General features: G+C 46.5%; 1 protein-coding gene across 6 annotated transcripts in view; it reads left to right on the top strand.

Moving 5' to 3' along the window:
* Positions 1–17,929, top strand: part of OSBP2 (oxysterol binding protein 2) — a 159,597-nt gene that overhangs the window by 36,637 nt on the left and 105,031 nt on the right. For 3 of the 6 annotated variants that reach the window (XM_083717116.1, XM_083717119.1, XM_083717120.1), the window contains exon 2: positions 696–904. In XM_083717116.1, coding sequence (XP_083573242.1) covers positions 696–904 — 209 coding nt within the window. Of the gene's footprint in view, positions 1–695; positions 905–981; positions 1,761–10,165; positions 10,273–17,929 lie in introns of those variants that run through there. The other 3 variants (XM_083717121.1, XM_083717123.1, XM_083717118.1) reach the window with 3 other exon arrangements.

Raw genomic sequence — 17,929 nt, forward strand, 5'->3', positions numbered from 1 at the left:
AAGGCACTAGGTTGGTAAAGGCTCATTTTAAGGTGCCACTTGGAGTTAAGTTTATACAGTGGTACTTCTGGTTTCGTGGTGTTCATAAACCGAATAGTTCGTAAACAGGACTGTTCGTAAACCGAGGTACCACTGTACTGAAATCTAGGGTTTTATTTCTGTGTTACCAGTTTTGGTTTCAGTATATATGCAAAACGAACGAGGCATCAGGAAGCCTTGCTGATCTATGGCAAATTGACCCAGAGATGTACAGTACTAGTAGATCCAGGATTCCACAGCGAAGGCACTGCGTACAGCAGAGCTTTCCAAACTTTTCATATTAGTGACACACTTTGTAGACATGCATCATTTTGTGACACAGTAATTCAGTTTTACTAGCAAACCAGAGGTTAAACTAACCCCTTTGCAGCCCCGAGAGGAGCATTCATGCAACACACTTACAGACTGCAGCTGACTTACTAATGTGTAAGCGACACACAGTTTGGAAAGCTCTGGTGTTCAGTGTTTCTTGGCACAGTTCAAACCAGGACCTGCTGCCTGAAGGAAGTTTTACTTGATGCAGTCATGTGGGAATCCTGCTTTCAGTGCCTAGGGAAGTCCTGGCTGGGGAGGTCCCCCACCCCCCTTGCTAGCCTTGATCAGAAGGTGAAACCCAAGGCGCTTGCTTATGCTTCTTCCCTTCTTCCTTTTTGCAGGACTCAAGCTGAAATGGCTCACACCTGTCGGGGAACCATCAACTTGTCAACGGCTCACATCGACACGGAGGACTCTTGTAACATTGTGCTTTCCAATGGGGGGAGGACCTACCACCTGAAGGCTCACTCAGAAGTGGAGCGGCAGCGATGGGTCACTGCTTTGGAGCTGGCCAAGTCCAAAGCCATCCGCATGAGGAACAACCAGTCAGGTAGAGTCCGTGCTTGGTGGGGAGGATCTTTCTGTAGGCCCCTCCTCTCCTGCAGAACACCCCAGTGCCAGAAGAAGTTGCAGGGGAAACTGGGGTCCGAGGAAGCATTGCACTGTTGCTTGAGAATTGCACTGTCCTTAGTGGAGGTGCAATGTCATAAAAGGAGCACTGAGCTAAATCTTGGCTCCTACACCAGAAAACTAAACAAATCACTAGATTCTTATCCTTAATGTGGGTGCTGCAGGGGCTGGTTATGCAAGGCTCCTTAAGGTTCTGCAGCCGGAGGGAGGTGCCTTGCATGCCTGACTGTCTCCTCTAAGAATTTGGATAGGTCAGCATGAATCAGCAGAGCAAGCAGCTTTTCCACACAGCTGTGAGCTTGGGCCCAAAGGAGTTCAGAAGCAGTACTTCAGCATTTTAAAACCAGAAATCCACAGGGCCCGTTATATCTTGACCAGACCTTCCATCCAGAATCTCTTTATTTTAACTGTTAATACCTTCGACACAAACACACAGTCTTAGGGTGGCGTAAAGGTCTTGCCGCTGTGTTGAGTGACAGCGATACTAATGTTACATTTGACCGAGATGGAATGAAGAGGGCTTTCCAGGCTAGCAAATGAACTTGGGAGGTGTTGGTTTTCTGTGACACAGTCTTCAAGACGGTGCCCACCGGTGGTGACCTTATCAGGCTTCAGGTTTTCGGGGTGGGAAGCTGCCTTACACAACTCACGCTTCCTTTTCGGTAGTGTGCAAGCTGTTGGTGAAGGCCCAGGGATGCTGTGTCGCGTCTCACCCTCCGCCACAGGTCAAGCAATGACTACCAGCCGTGTGTGCCTCACGACCAGCCAGGGACTTGGTAAGGCACGTTGTCAGCCTGTTTAATTGAAAGAGCAGGGCAGCACCTGACAGGCCCCTGTGTGTGGCTGGAGACTTGAGCGAGGGCTGTGGCTCGGTGGTAGAACATATCCCATCAGGAGGGGCTGGGAGAGACCCCTGCCTGAATCCCCAGAGAGCCTTATAGGGGTTGTGAGTGACAGGCGAGTGTGCAGGGGGAAATGGGGAAAGTAATGTGGATGTAAAAGTGGACAGGTTGTCCCTGTATTCTCTTTTCTTTCCTCGTCTCTGCAGTTACTAGTTGGAAAGGGCCGTAGCTCACTGGTTAGGGTACCCATTTTGCATGCAGAAGGTCCCAGGTCCAATCGGTCAATGTTTATTATGGCAAAGCAGCCAGCATACACCCAAGGTTCAGTCCTTGGTGTCTTCTGATAGAGCTGGGAATGTCCCCCTGGTCTGAAACCCTGGACAGCTGCTCCCATTCGGCCTAGACAGTGTTGGGTTAAATGGACCAGTGGTCCAACTTTGGTATAAGTTTCCTGTGTTTTGGTTTGAAGGGGTCAGAGGTTGTGCAACTATGCAACCCCTCCCTCAGTCTTACTTCTCCCTCACAATTTCCAGCCACCTGAGGGTTTCTGCAGGAGAACGTTTGTCGTGATACAGTTTCAGGAAGTAAATTTGCAGCAGGTTTATTTATAGAGGAACTGTAAAATCTTAAAAAACAAATATTCAAGGCTGCAGTAAGGGGGGGTAGGACGGCAGGGGGAAGCAGCTTTCCCCAGGACAGCCTACAGATTTTTTTGGGGGGGGACTACAGCTCCCATCAGCCCCAGCCAACATGGCAAATGGCCAGGGTTCATGGCAGTTGTAGTCCAAAAGGTGCCAGGTTTGGGAAGGCTGCCCTAGGAGTAATACTGGAAGAACCTTCCTTTGCAATGAATAGAACAGTTCTCCTAAGCAACATGCTTGAGTAATGAAAGGAAGGTGGTGGTATTATATTTTGGGACTGCTGTATGGAGATAATAAACATTTAAGATACATCAAGGCCATTTCCAGGGCTTCTAGGAATGCTTCTGCAGGTATGAAAAGAGTAACATAAACAATGGGTCAACGTCTTAGGCACAGCTTCCAAGACTGTAAAGCAGGTGTGGTGCCAGTGTGGTGCCCTCCATATACTTTGGACTCCAGTTTCCATAACTCCTGACCATTGGTCCTGCTGATGGGAATTGTAGTCCAACAGCATCTAGAGGGCACCATATTGGTAACCTCTTGCTATAGAAGTGGTTCTCAATTAATTATATGTAAACAAAGTTATTAAACTCTTTCTTCCCACCCTTCCTGAACCTTTTTGCTGTCAGCCTGTCATTGTGCTATTACCTTGCCCTGAATCACTTTCTACCAAAGATGATTCTGCTTCTCTCTCTCTCTTTCCCCTCCACCAACACATGCACACAGATTCCTTTAGAATGCCACATTATTCTTCCTCTCTTTTCCCTAGCCCAGGCCCCCTCAGCCATGTGTTCATTAAATCCACGCCCATTAGATCCAAATTCAGTACTTTGTCAACTTGGCCAGACTTGTTTCCCCTCTGTCTGTTCGCAGGGATGGATGCATTTGCTATCTCCTTTCTGACACTCTTGACTTCAGAAAGCCCCAGTTTCATTCCACTTTGAAGGAGAGCAATGTCATAACACAGATTAAAGGGATTTTTAATCCTCTTTAGAGACCATAAAACCACGTTTTGCCTACATCTGGCACTAAAAATAAACAAGCAGTCCACCCCAGGATTTTTTCAGTGCTCTCTCTCTCTCTGCCTGCCTGCAAGTCTGATTAATTCCTGCTGACTTTAATGGAATATGTATAGCGGTTTGGTATAAAAACCTGCCGAGTCTCCCCTGCAGAAGCTGGTGGGGTGGGGGTTGCCCAAGGGACCTAGGAGCATGTTGCCCTTTTATGGAGGCTGCTGGGCGTCTTTTTAATTAATCATGCCCTACAAGCCCTCCTGTTATTTCTGCTTCTTTTCATCACACAGGCTGGTTGTGTTTGCTTGGGCTTAATGGGTGTGAACATTATGCAACATGAGCTGGCTGCTTGGTTGCCGGGTCACTTGGGGTTGCCACTTGCTCGCTTCTAGCCTCCTTGAATGAAGGGTCTTTTCTCTTGCTCTCATCTCTGAGAGCTGGCACGTGCTCCCCGCCCCCCAGTGAGCATCAGGATCTGGCCCCCTCACTTCCATCAATCTAGTTCCAAAGCTTTGCACCTAGTATAAAGGCAGGGTTGCATCATCAAGATGCCCTTCAGCTGCAGGTCCCTTTGCAAAATCACAGCTGCCTCATCTGGGATAGAACAATGTTTCATTGGATCAGGAATTTTGTGTGTGGCTCCAGAACCTGAATTTCCTACCTGTTGCCTGAGGCTTCCTTCCTGTGTTGGCTGAAGAAGAGAGTCCCGATGAGCAAAAAATAATAATTTCCCCTCGTCAGTGAATCACTAGAGCGTAAATGCCATCTTTCAAAGGCTGGAGGAGAAAGGGCATGATGCCCTTTGCACACTAGCGTGACTTTAAATCAGAATCTTTAGTGTGAATTTAAATGAGAGCCTTTGGCTTTTGGGCTTCCTGTTAGGGCATCTGGTTGGCCGCTGCGAGAACAGGATGCTGGACTAGATGGGCCTTTGGTGGTTCTTACATTCTTAAAGCGATGTGGAGCCTTGCACAGATGGAGATGCTGGCTTACACATTTCATACACCTTGCTGGGCTGTAATACTGACATTCACATCTGAGGGTTGTTATAGCTGTAGGCTGACTCTCTGTGCTTCAAGGGAGACGGACTCCTTTTGTACTGTTTACAGTGCTGCATGCAGTCTGTTTTGATCCATTTGCGCACGCCCTGTCTTGCCAGCTGGCAAACCTTTCTGAACCTGGCACTCCTGTTTGGTGCTTATGCCCTGGGAGAGGAAGGGAAGGCAGAAGAGTGTGCAAGTGCAAGTTGTGTGTGTTAGAATTCCGTAACTGCACTATAGCCTCTGCACACACCTGGGTTGCTTCGTAATATGGTAGTGCTACACCTCTTTTTTTCTTTCCAGCTTCAAGTGGGTTTTATTTTAAAAGCCACACAATTCAGCACGCTCAACAGCACAGTCTAATGAGATACATAAACCTATTAAATAAACAATACAGTCATACCTCTGGTTGAAGTTACTTCAGCTTGAGCATTTTCAGGTTGTGCTCCGCGGCGACCTGGAAGTAACAGAACACGTTACTTTCGGGTTTCACTGCTCGCGCACATGCAGACGGTCAAAATGTTGTCATCGCGCATGCAATGGTGAATCGCGACGTGCAGACACGGGTTGCGTTCGCTTCAGGATACGAACAGGGCTCCGGAACGGATCCTGTTCGTATCCAGAGGTACCACTGTAAAGTGACAAAATAAGTAAATGAAACCCCATCACAGTCGAAAGTCCATTGGCTTCACGTTTTATTTACAGATTTTTAATACTGCCTATTAGCAATAAGTTCCCTGCCAGCAGGAGAGCAAGTGGGAAATTGGGCCCTTGTGTGGCTGGGGCAACCCAGTCAGATAGTGGAGCATCATCATCAATCAACCACCAGTTTCTTGACCAATCTCTAGCCTCTGTGTTCAGGATCTCATTACATCCTCTGTCTGTTGATTCAATTCAGACCCTTGTGACACTCCCCCCCCCCCGAAAGTCTTGGATAACGGGGCAGGAACACTGTGGGTGAGCATGAGATCTAGTGCCCTCCAATATACCGTATTTTTCGCTCTATAACACACACCCGACCATAACACGCATGTAGTTTTTAGAGGAGGAAAATCCGTAGGCATGCCACCTGTAGGCATTTCCTCCATAACACGCACAGACATTGCCCCTTACTTTCTAGGAGGTAAAAAGTGAGTGTTATGGTGCAAAAAATACGGTAATTTGGCCAAAGGGCAGGTGAAAGATCTTTGTTTTTAGCAGCACAAGATGCCACCCGGACAGGCGCTTGTGAGTTAGGATCTTCTGGACTCCTGGCAGCAACAGTTTCCAGCATGGCACCAAACTCCTGTGTGTGTGTGTGTATTGTGCCTGTCGGGGGGGGGGGGCTGGTAGGGGGCTGGTGGGGTGGTAAGCTTTTCAACCCAGGCTTTTCGGGAGTGATTTTGCTCAGCTGTGTATTTCCTCCCCCCTGCTGTGTCCTTGGTGCCCCCTAGTGACAGCTGTTTTACTTGTGGGATTTTCCAGGAATAAAGTTCTGACTTTCCAGAATCTGTGCCCTCCTTCCATGTTTTCCAGTGCTTTTTCCTAACCGCACACTCACCCTTGCTTTCCCTCTCTTTCCCCTACTGCCCTGTGATGGACATCCCGATTGTGAAAATCTCCAGCTATATCTGTTTCAAATGGAAGCATTTAAATCAAATAGTCCTCCAGTGATTTATTTGCTTGGTGAATATAAAACACAGCAGCATCAGAGCTGTAATACTGAGCCATTACTTCAGCCATGGGGAAGCTTTGGCTATTCAGACGTTTTGCTGAACTACAACTCCCACCATCCCTGGTCATTGGCCACACTTGCAGGGGCTGATGGGAGTTGTGGTTCAGCAACATCTGCAGGGCCAAAGGCTCCCCATTTCTGCATTATTTGAAAGAGGTGCCATGGAATTGAAATGCAGTGTCACATATTGTTCTTCCACTGCCCTGTTTGCCTGAAAAGCTTCTGTTTTGTCTAGAACATTGTACGTATTTGTGCCTGTTTGAAAACATTTTTCTTTGTTTTGTCTTTTTCCTTGATGTCCTTTTGCATTCATGTTTCCTGCCTCTGTAAAACCTTTGGTGGAGGGATGTATATATGTATGTATGTGTTCATTTCAGGTGCTGGGTTCATATATATCCACTCTCTTCCACTGTTACTGATGCCATTAATAATTGTGTCACACGTTTACCATTTCCATCTTTTCTGCTGTTCATCAATAAATGTTGCATGCATGTAACCTTTTGTGGCTTATTTTGTTCATTTGCTTTTCCCCACTTCAAATAGCAAAACCTAAGCATTTCATTCTGTGGGCTGCACATGGTCAAGGTTTCCTTCGTATTTTCCATTTTCTTTAAACTTTCATTTCTATATTGGGAGTGTTTGTTTAGAGCAGCTTATCTCAATCTGTGGGTCCCCAGATGTTGTTGTACTACAACTCCCATCACCCCTAGCTAGCAATGCCAGAGCTCAGGGATGACAGGAGTTGTAGTCCAACAACATCTGGGGACCCACAGGTTGAGAACCGCTGGTTTAGAGCATTTGTACTCCAACTCTTCACAAAAATGCTTCTAGGGTGGCATACATGTGATTAGTTAAAACAGTCCTTGCCCGCAGGCTTACAATCTAAAAGACATGTCACACAAGGAAAAAGGGGCAGGGAGGGAAGAGGGGTGAAAGCAAACTCAAGGACCAAATTATTAAAGCTAAGCAGTAGTTCTTATAACTCCCAGGAAGTGCTTAGCAACATTTCTCAGAAGTGCACATGCATGCCATAAGTGGACACATTCTCCAGCTCGCTTTAGACATGCATCAACCTTCTCAGTCTTCCGTGCTCCACCAGATGCTTACCACCAATTTTGTCTTGCTTTAACACCACACAATAATCTGCTTTTTGCCCAGCTAAACTACAGAAGCATGGAATGTGGGATGGCAGTGGGACCAGCAGTGGAAAGGGAAGCCCACTGCTCTCTCTCAGCCTGTGAGAACAGGGGGTTAATGGTTATGGGCTGGGAAGGTCAAGGCTAAGTTGGGTGTAGAAGGGGAATATCCCTGTAAATCATTGGTCTTCTGGTAGATCCCTGACTCTCTTATGTCTGCCCTAAAGCAGCATTGTCAGGAAGCTTTTATGGTAGCATCTTGAGTTTTGCTTTCCACAGCACAGGATGGTGTTGGCTCTTGATGTGATTGAGGGTTAATTGCTGGCAAGCCAGCAGTGTTCTGTCTCCTCCAAAGCAGATCCGTAGCCCCTTCTTACAGTTATGATGTATAGAGCCCAGGCCAGATCTACACGGATCTGGAAAAGGCTATTAAAAACACTATTAAAAATACAGCTCCCAATGCAATTTGCTACTGGCGACAGATTGCTGCTCTACAGCGCCCTCTGGTGTCACATTTTTATAATGCATTTTGAACGTCATAACTCACCAGTGTAGATTAGACCCCAGTGTGGTATAATGGGTAGAGTGTCAGACTAAGACTTTGGAGACCAGGGTTCAAATCCCCACTTAGCCATGAAATTCACAGGGCAACTTGGGGGGCCAGTCACTGCCTTTCTCGGCCTAACCTATGTAACAGGGTTCTTTCTGGGGATTAAATGAGGAGGGGGGAACCATGTACGCCACCTTGAGCTCCTTGGAGAAAAAGGTGGGATATAAATACAATTAAATCAATCAATAAACAAGCAGAGAAGAGAGGGGTTGGCCTACTGAGCTTTTGTGTGGAAAGTTGTGAGGCTCTGTGCTAGGGTAAACCCCATCCCTATTTGGGTCTCTCAGCTTGTAGGGCTGCCTGAACGTTCATATGACATTCATTCATTCATTCATTCATTCATTCATTTCATTTATATACCACCTTTATCTTCCAAGGAACTCAAGGTGGTGAACCTGGTTCTCTCTCCCATTTCATCCTCACAACAACCCTGTGAGCTAGGTTAGGCTAAGAGATGGTGACTGGCTCAAGGTCACCCAGTGAGCTTCATGGCTGAGTGGGGATTTGAATCCTGGTTTCCCAGGTCTTAGTCCATCATTCTTAACCATTTCACCACACTGTCTCTAAAAAAGTATGTGATCAGACTGATTAAGAATGTTCAAAGGTCTTGGCACATTATTTACTTTTCTCTGAAAATTTGCTTTCACAATTCTGGGCATAGTGCCTGATTTACCCTGGTTGCTTTGACACCAAAATATGTTGTTGGGCAAAACCACACAGAATGTGGATTTCTCAAAAGTTGACCAACACAGATGCTAATGCAATTCTGTGCCACCTTTAGCAATTCTGTGTGACCTTTAAAGTGTAACTAATTTATTACAGTGTAATCTTTTCGTGGACTGTAGTTTAACTCTTTAATAAATTTGTTAGGGTTGTATGCAGTGCTGGCCCTGCTCAGAGTAAAACCACTGAAATTGATGGACCTCAGACATATCCATAAATTTCATTGGGTGTACTCTGAGCAATACTAGCACTGGAAGATGCAGAAGTTTCTCCCAATGAGGGCAACCTCTGGTGCTGTACCTTGCCTGCTTGGAATGCTTCCTAATAGTTATATAGCACAAATATTGCCCTGCCTCAGTTCAGCTGTTCCTTGCAAATTAAGCTGGAATTTAGCAGCAGCTGCTGTGATAATTTATTTGTACTGGAGAGAAGAAATATATAACATGCAGGCAATATTCTAGGATATGAAAAGGTTGCTGGACCCACCAGCTTTTTCTGGGTCTCTCGTAAGAATTACAAAGCTTACAAAACATGGCTTATTGTTTCTATGCAAGAGAGAATGTCTGGGACGGTTACTTCCTATAGAAACTTGAACATTATGCTGGTGGCCACAAGGTGGCTGTGTTGCATTTGTCTTTATCATAAGGAATGCAGGACGGGGAGAGTATATTTGGTGCAATACTGTACATTGAATGCAGTTGCATACCCCTTTAAGGAATTGTGCTTCTCCCAATGAATCCTGGGAGCTGTAGTTCATTGTTTGCTGCTGAGAGATGTTGAGAAGACCTCCTATTCCTCTCACAGAACTACAACTCCCAGAATGGTTTAGCAACCAATCTCTCTTCCCAGGGAACTGTGGGAACGGTAGCTCTGTGAGGGTAACAGCGGTCCCCTAACAGCTTTCAGCACCCTTAAGAAACTACTGTTCCCAGGATTCTTTGGGGGAAGGCACAACGGTTTAAAGTGGGATGCTGCTGCTTTTAAATATTTCGTGCAGGTGGGTCCTAAATCACATGATGTCTCCCAGATGTTTCGGACAGTAGCAGTTGCTCTCCACCCACACCCTGTAGGACCACTATGCCGGTTTCCAGGAAGGGAGGAGGGAGGCTGTAAAAGGAGGAAGTTGCATGGCATAAGCTGCCTGGTGACCTCGCTGACCAAGAAGCCCAGGGAAGCATTCTTAGGGGTATTAGCTAATACATACCCTCAGTTTATTGGCTAAACCTGTTGGAATAGGATTACTCCGGAAGTTCCAAGAAGCTGAGACGCACTGTTTGGTGCCTGCAGAATTCTCTCTGTGTGAGAGAACCATCTTGCAAGCACTGGGATGTTCTCCCTGCGGTTCTTCAAATATGAACTTTCAGTTTCTAGAAGCTGTTTCTAGCCAGACCTGCTGAGTGATCCACAATCTCCTTTGAAAGGGACCCTGCTGTTTTGGGGACGGCAGGGGGTGGGGAGGGAGAGATCCCCATCACATTTCTTTCCTGAGTGCAAGGAGCTAATGCCAAGGGTGCCCTCACTGATTCAAGTGGCAAAGTTGTGCCAGCACGGCTACAGCTGCTGGAGCAGGTAAGGACTATTTATAAAAGTCTATGTGGAGGGGTGGGTTGAAGCTGGGGCCTCTGGGTAATGAAAGGAATGGGGCTTTTGTGTGTGTGTGTATACCTGTAGGGAATAAAAGGGATGCGGGTGGCGCTGTGGGTTAAGCCACAGAGCCTAGGGCTTGCCGATCAGAAGGTCGGAGGATCGAATCCCTGCAACAGGGTGAGCTCCCTTTGTTCGGTCCCTGCTCCTGTCAACCTAGCAGTTCGAAAGCACGTCAAAGTGCAAGTAGATAAATAGGTACCGCTCCGGTGGGAAGGTAAAGGGCGTTTCCGTGTACCACTCTGGCTTCACTAGAAGCGGCTTAGTCATGCTGGCCACATGACCTGAAAGTTTTACGTTGGCTTCCTCGGCCAGTAAAGCGAGATGAGCGCCGCAACCCCAGAGTCATCCGCAACTGGACCTAATGGTCAGGGGTCCCTTTACCTTTACCTATACCTGTAGATGTCCCAAATATGCCCACCCTCCTTGTCAGTAAAGGCAAAGTCCAGTCCTTCCCAAACATTATAGAACATGAGACTTTTAATTTCAGTGTTGAGGGCTCAAGCCCTATGTTGGGTGAAGGATTCTTTCATTGCAGGGGGTTGGACTTGATGATCCTTGTGGTCACTTCCAACTCTGCAATTCTATGATTAAAAGAGGCAGCAAGGACAAAGAACCATGGAGCCACTTCCCAGGCAGCAGGAAAAAAATGTAGCGACTACCGTAGGCTGATTGTGGCCTTGCTGATTCTTTGAGAGAAGGAGACTAAATTCCTAGACAGAGTTTTATTTTGAATGTGTGTTTAAACAAAAGAACATTTCCCCAGTATTTCCATATTAGTGTAAAATACCAGACTAATCAATTTGCAGCTAAGGGAAAGCAGCTTGGTGAGATGTGTAATTGTTCTTGCAGGGAAGGAGTAGAGATTCCACCCCCCTCCCCAAAAAAATGTAAATGGAACTATTTTGCACCTTATTAAAGAAGAATGTTTGCAAAAGGTGGGGGGAGAGAGAGCAGGGACACTTGGCTTCCTTGGAGTGCTTTGCAGTAGCTCACCACATCCTATACATGAAACGAAACGGATTGGGGACCTGTGATTGAATTGACTTGACCTCCCATAATTTCTAACCATTGAGCATGATGGCTGGGACTGATTGGGGTTTGGGGTGCAGCAACATCTGGAGGGCAACATCTGGAGGGCAACAGGTTGGCTAGTTCTTGAGTTTCTGTATGGATCACAAATTGGGAGCGGATGCTAAGCCTAGATGCAACAGCAGGGGGCAACAGCGCTGCAGTAGTGGATGGGTGTTTACAGAAGCTGAGCAACAGTTTGTGTGTTTGCAATTAAGAGCCCAGTTTTATGATGCACAAAGGCTATCGTGTTCCTTGCTGGGTTTCAAAGTTGCAGTATTGTTGCCGTTTTTTGGAAGTGCCACATAAACACAAATAGGGCCCTGCTGAGCTTCGTTGCTTTGTGTGACGCACGCTCAGCAAGTCTGCTGTGGATCAGCAGCAAATGGATTGCAATTCTCTTTTGTTTTGTTTTGTTTTTATTTAAAGGCAATTCTCTTCATTTTGAGGAGCAGATTAAAATGGAGGGAACGGCTTACAGGACTGTATGACGTGTGCTAAATTCCCAAAATGAAAACAAACAAAAACATTTAAGGAAACGGAGGAAAATAATCAACTGCATGAAAGCAAATTGAAGCTACCACTGTTAACAAAATATCAGGCAACTTAAAAATATGTGCTCTGCGGGTTGCCTTCCACTAAGTTGGCAGCAGCGGGAGCTTTCCCCCCTAAGCTGAAGGAAGGGAGGTCCCAGGACATAGCCAAAGTCACAGTGGGCTTCATTGGCACTTTTAAAAAGTTAAAATGAGCAGCTTGATTTGGGCTCTGCAACCACCCGGTTGCCAGTTCAGCATGTCTTGCCACAGGGACGTGGGTGGCACTGTGGGTTAAACCACAGAGCCTAGGACTTGCCGATCAGAAGGTCTGTGGTTCGAATCCCCGTGACGGGGTGAGCTCCCGTTGCTCGGTCCCTGCTCCTGCCAACCTAGCAGTTCGAAAGCACATCAAAGTTCAAGTAGATAAATAGGTACTGCTCCGGTGGGAAGGTAAACGGCATTTCCATGCACCACTCTGGCTTCACTAGAAGCGGCTTAGTCATGCTGGCCACATGACCCGGAAGCTGTACGTTGGCTCCCTCAGCCAGTAAAGCGAGATGAGCGCCGCAACCCCAGAGTCGGCCACAACTGGACCTAATGGTCAGGGGTCCCTTTACCTTTACTTTATGTCGTGCCACTTCTGAACCTCTCTTTCCACAAAGCAAAGTACGGTCATCTGTTTGGGTACACCAAACTAAGTAGTGATTTATCACATCGTATAAATCTATTTATCACATCGTATAAATGCACGGAGTTCAGTTCCACTTCAGTGTAATAACATACCTACATACATAATTTTATTTAGGAAATGTTCTTGTGTTTTATCTTGTATTTTATTCTGTGAACCGCCCCGGGATTGTTTGATGAAGGGCGGTATTTAAATTAAATAAATAACAATAATTTCCACAGTTCAAATCATGCTCAAGGTGACTGACAACATGAAAAACAACAACGTAACGGCGACATAACAAAAGTGATCATAATAAATAAAATATTAAAGGATATACAGCCAAATGGAACAATTTCCACATAAATCACAGCAAGAGTGAAAATAAAGATACAAAAAACCAACAGCAACCCCCCCCCCCGAACAACACCCCAGCCCAAGAGCATGTAACAACAACTGTAGTAGTAGGGGCAATGCACATTAAATATATATATGGGGGCTTTTGATCCCATTTAGAGCAGGTGTAGAGTATTGAGTGCTTCCCTGTCCTCTTGGCAAATGTAACACTAGTTTATTTTTAAGGAAGGCAGTGATGGCACCCACCCCACAAGCCTCCTTGCTGTAAACTAAAATTAATATTCACAGCCAATGAGAGGAGGCGGGGTGGGGGCAGGGGAGAGAATGAGGCTGCAATAAAAATCCATTTTATTATTTCCCCCGCTGGGCAGTAATGGGAGTACAAACTGCTGACTGAGGCAGCTCCATACTTGAGCGATGTGGCGAGATTTAACTTTTGCCACCCAGGAACAAAGCAGGGCGTGGATGTCGCAAGCTCAGAAAGCAAAATAAAGCAAGACACTGTTTCTGGGAGTGGGGAGAAAAGTGCTCAGTTTGGGGTCCATAGCTCTCTTCCCACACAGGCCTCCCTGCGGTGCTTTTGCAGACCTTACAGTCTCTTGCAATCCATTGCTGCCCTTCTCTTTTTTCTAAAGCAGAGGAAGATGCCTGGTGCTGGATCCAGACCGCTTATTCAAGAAACCCAGGGTGGAGAACCGTGGGCTCAGGGGCCAAATGTGGGGCTACCCTAGGGGGCATAGTTCAGAGACCCCAGCTGGTGCAAAACACTGCAGTTACACTGTTGGTGGGTACAGACCAGGCTTCCTCAACCTCAGCCCTCCAGATGCTTTTGGCCTACAACTCCCATGATCCCTAGCTAGCAGGACCAGTGGTCAGGGATGATGGGAATTGTAGTCTCAACACACCTGGAGGGCCAAGGTTGAGGAAGCCTGGTACAGACTATTGCCAGCATAGAATTCAGGTGCTCAAAACTCCACTGTCTTGCCCTCGTGCTACTGGGCCAGGTTAAAAGGTGATGCATTAATATACAGTGCCCTTAACAATTTGGGCCCAGGATACCTGAAGGACCTCCTAACCCCTCATATCCCTGCTTGATGGATAAGGTCTTCGAGGGATCCATTATCAGTGGTCCCCCATGGCAGCTTGTATCTGCCAAGAGTTGTGTGTTTAGTACTGAGGGCCAATTTTCTGGAACTCCCTTGCAGTTGAACTTTCAGTACCTACAGAATATTTTTTTTAAAAAAATTCCAGCAGGCATTTTAATTAAAGGTTGATTTTATTGTTTTAATTGATTTTTTTTTGGTTTTGTTATTGTGTCTCTGTAAACTGCTTAGAGACTATTGTAATTAAGCAGTATATTGCTGTCAACGACTGGTTGAATGCAGAGGGATGGGGGGTGGGGAGGAAACAGCTGGGGAGCCCCCAAGGGAAGAAGGCTCAGGGCCAGAGGATTCGTGGTGAGATGACAACTACGAGTGATCTGAGGGAGAAGACTGGGACGAGGAGGTGTCAGAAGCTGAGGAGGTAACAGGATTTAGTGAGCAGAGAAAGTCTGTGGCAAAGAGCAGCCCAGAATCAGAAGCAGGAGAGGAGGAACTCCCAAGAGGTAGAGATGAGTCTGCCTGGTGAAGCATCACGGGTGTCTCTCAGAACCAGGACAGGTGTGAAAAGGGCAGAGAAAAAGTTAGCTTCACGCAGATGCAGTCTTTGATTGCTTGAGGAAAACCCTAGAGAGGGAGGAGACTTGGGCAACTGCTGGGAGACCTTCATTCAGTCTCAGCAAGCGCTTCATGGGGGCAAGACCTGCTTTGAGATCAGTTGCTGTGCTCATGAGGCCTAACACTCCTGTTCAGAGATGACACACTCCTATTTTTACTAATAAAGAGTTAACTCCCATTTGCTCGGTGTGATTTACTGCTGGCTCGCTTCTGTCAATTGCTTAAATAGATTTCCAGCCTTTCTTGGTGATGCCATTGGGGATCGAACCTGCGACCTTCTGCATGCAAAGTGGGTGCTCCACCACCTGAGCAATGGATGTTTCCTGTTGCCTCCCCCCATTATTCCTCATTGCCAGCCCTTCTGTGCACTCTCCTAGGCTCAGCTCCACTGCCTCCTTTCCATCCGTGACTTGCCCCGCCGAGGCCATGGCTTCAGTGTAATTACTTTGAAATATATCACTTGCAGATTGCAGCTTTAGGCATCTGGAGGCATACTTTATTTGTCTCATCAGTGTAGCAGCCCGTCGAAGGGCTTACTGCAATTTGTCCTGGTGGCACTCCTGAGTGTATTTAAAATGTGGCGGCGAACATAGAGAGAATGTTCCATGCATCATTGTCCCTTAATCAAGAGCCCATTGCTAATGGAGATGGAGAAAACTCAGGATTGCTTGCTGAGAGATGGCAGCAGAAAAGATGTTAACCAAACAGTCTCTCAGCTGTGGGGAGACTCCCTGCTTTTTATACCTTCAGGAGAGCAGGGATGATCCCTGCTGGATCAGGCCAGTGGCGCAGCTAGTCCAGCATCTTGTTCTCACAGTGGCCAACCAGATGCATGTGGGAAACTCGCAAAAAGGACCTGAGCTCAAGAGTTCTCTCTCCTCCAGTGGCTTCCAGCAACTGGTATTCAGAAGCATTAATGCCTCCAGTTGTGGAGCCACAGCAGAGCCATCATAGCTGGTAGCCATTGATAGCTTTCTCATTCATGTATTTGGCCAGTCCTTTTTTCAAAACCATCCGAGTTGGTGGCTGTCACTGCCCTCCTGGGGGAGCAATTTGCACAGTTCATCTCTGCTTCCTTGGATGTCCATGGCCTCTAGTGTTATGAGAGAGGGAGGGAAGCTTTTCTCTATCCATTTCCTCCGTGATAGGCATTATTTTAGGGATGTGGGTGGCGCTGTGGGTTAAACCACAGAGACTAGGATTTGCCGATCAGAAGGTTGGCGGTTCGAATCCCCGCGACGGGGTGAGCTCCCGTTGTTTGGTCCCTGCTCCTGCTAACCTAGCAGTTCGAAATCATGTCAAAGTGCAAGTAGATAAATAGGTACCGCTCCGGCGGGAAGGTAAACAGCGTTTCCATGCGCTGCTCTGGTGCGCCAGAAGCGGCTTAGTCATGCTGGCCACATGACCCGGAAGCTGTATGCCGGCTCCCTCGGCCAATAAAGAGAAGAGCGCCGTAACCCCAGAGTCAGCCATGACTGGACCTAATGGTCAGGGGTCCCTTTACCTTTACCTTTACCTTTAGGCATTATTTTATAAGCTTCTATCATCATGTCTGCTCTTCCTCAGTTTACTTGTTGGAGTTGCTCAGGCTTCCAACCAGAGGATATATTTTCAAAGGCAGGTTAGGATAAAGAGTGAGGAAGTTGCCCTTTAGTTAGATTGGTGAGATGAAAGAATGTTTAGTGAAGGAAGTAGAAAGGAACCGCGGAAGAGTGTGGTTAAATTGTGTTCAGCTGTGTTAAGTTCACCTGATGGAGTTCTTTGTGGAGCTTTCATGATTCTACCCTCTCAATCGTCTTTATTTATTTAAAATGAAAAGCTAGGTCATTCATGGCTCCACAACACAATTTTTTTTGTGCTGAAGTGGACGGGTTTTTTGTTTGTTTTTTAGTAACCAACCTTCCCCAAATAAGGAGGATGCCCCAATTTTATCAATATAGAAAGCCTTAATTGGATTTTATAATTAATGATAAATTCCTATAATTTAAATGTAATTCCTCCCAATAAGGTTGAAGTCTGTGCCACAGCAAAAAAAACCAAATGATTAATCTATTGAGAGAACCCCCAAATGTAGAAAATAATTTGGGGGAGGGCTCGTGAAATTACGAAAAGAGAGAATAGTTCATTAACTTTTACTTCTGCTGCTGAATGAGCAACTGGACACGCTCTGAGTTTTCCTGGTGGTTGCCATGGTTGTACAAAACCAATTAATTTCATCACTTTGGCGAAATTCCAGGTTGAACTTGTACCAGCAGGTGCAGCAGGTATGGGCGTGACACTCTTTTCCCCTGTTCCACATGAGAAGTCATTTTTATTTTATTTTATTTAGAGCATTTGTAACCTGCTCTTAAGCAAAAATGACTCCCAGAGTGGCTTACAACAAATGATCAAACAAAGCAATACAATCCCTTCTTGCCCGCAGGCTTACCATCTAAATAAAACCCCACACCATACAAGGAGGAGGGATGGGGAGGGGAAGAGAAACACAAGACCAGTTCTTAAACAATTGTTCTTCTAATGATCAGCTTGCATAGTTCAGAGGTAAAGGTAAAGGAACCCCTGACTGTTAGGTCCAGTCACGGACGGCTCTTTGGTTGCCCCGCTCATCTCACTTTACTGGCCAAGGGAGCTGGTGTTTGTCCGCAGACAGTTTTTCCGGGTCATGTGGCCAGCATGACTAAGCTGCTTCTGGTGAACCAGAGCAGCACACGGAAACGCCGTTTACCTTCCTGCCAGAGCGGTACCTATTTATCTACTAGCACATTTATATGTGCTTTCAAACCGCTAGGTTGGCAGGAGGTGGGACAGAGCAACAGGAGCTCACCCCGGGGATTCGAACCACTGTTTGGCAAGCCCTAGGCTCAGTGGTTTAGACCACAGCACCACCCACGTCCCTAGTTCAGAGGTAGGAGTTACCTAATGGTGCTGGGCTTTGGGCAAAGCGGATGGATTGATCCTTCTGCTTTCTCTCTCTCTCCTTTTGAGGCAGTCTGATGGAATGGCTATCCCAGGTGTCAGTTGAGGGAAGAGGAGGCCCAGTGGGGTTAGCCTGGCACAGCAGAGCAGATGGAGGGAGCCCTGCTTCTCACCTCTCCCACTATTTAAAAGATTTATTTAAAAGATTTATACACCGCTTAGGCATGTAAAACATGTCCAGGGTCTTTGCATCAATAATATAATGATATAGTAAAAGCCAAATATTATATAAAACAGTGGACAGGAACATATATTTT

The sequence above is a fragment of the Podarcis gaigeae genome (assembly GCF_964106915.1).
Source record: "Podarcis gaigeae genome assembly, chromosome: 16".
Classification (NCBI taxonomy): Eukaryota; Metazoa; Chordata; class Lepidosauria; order Squamata; family Lacertidae; genus Podarcis; species Podarcis gaigeae.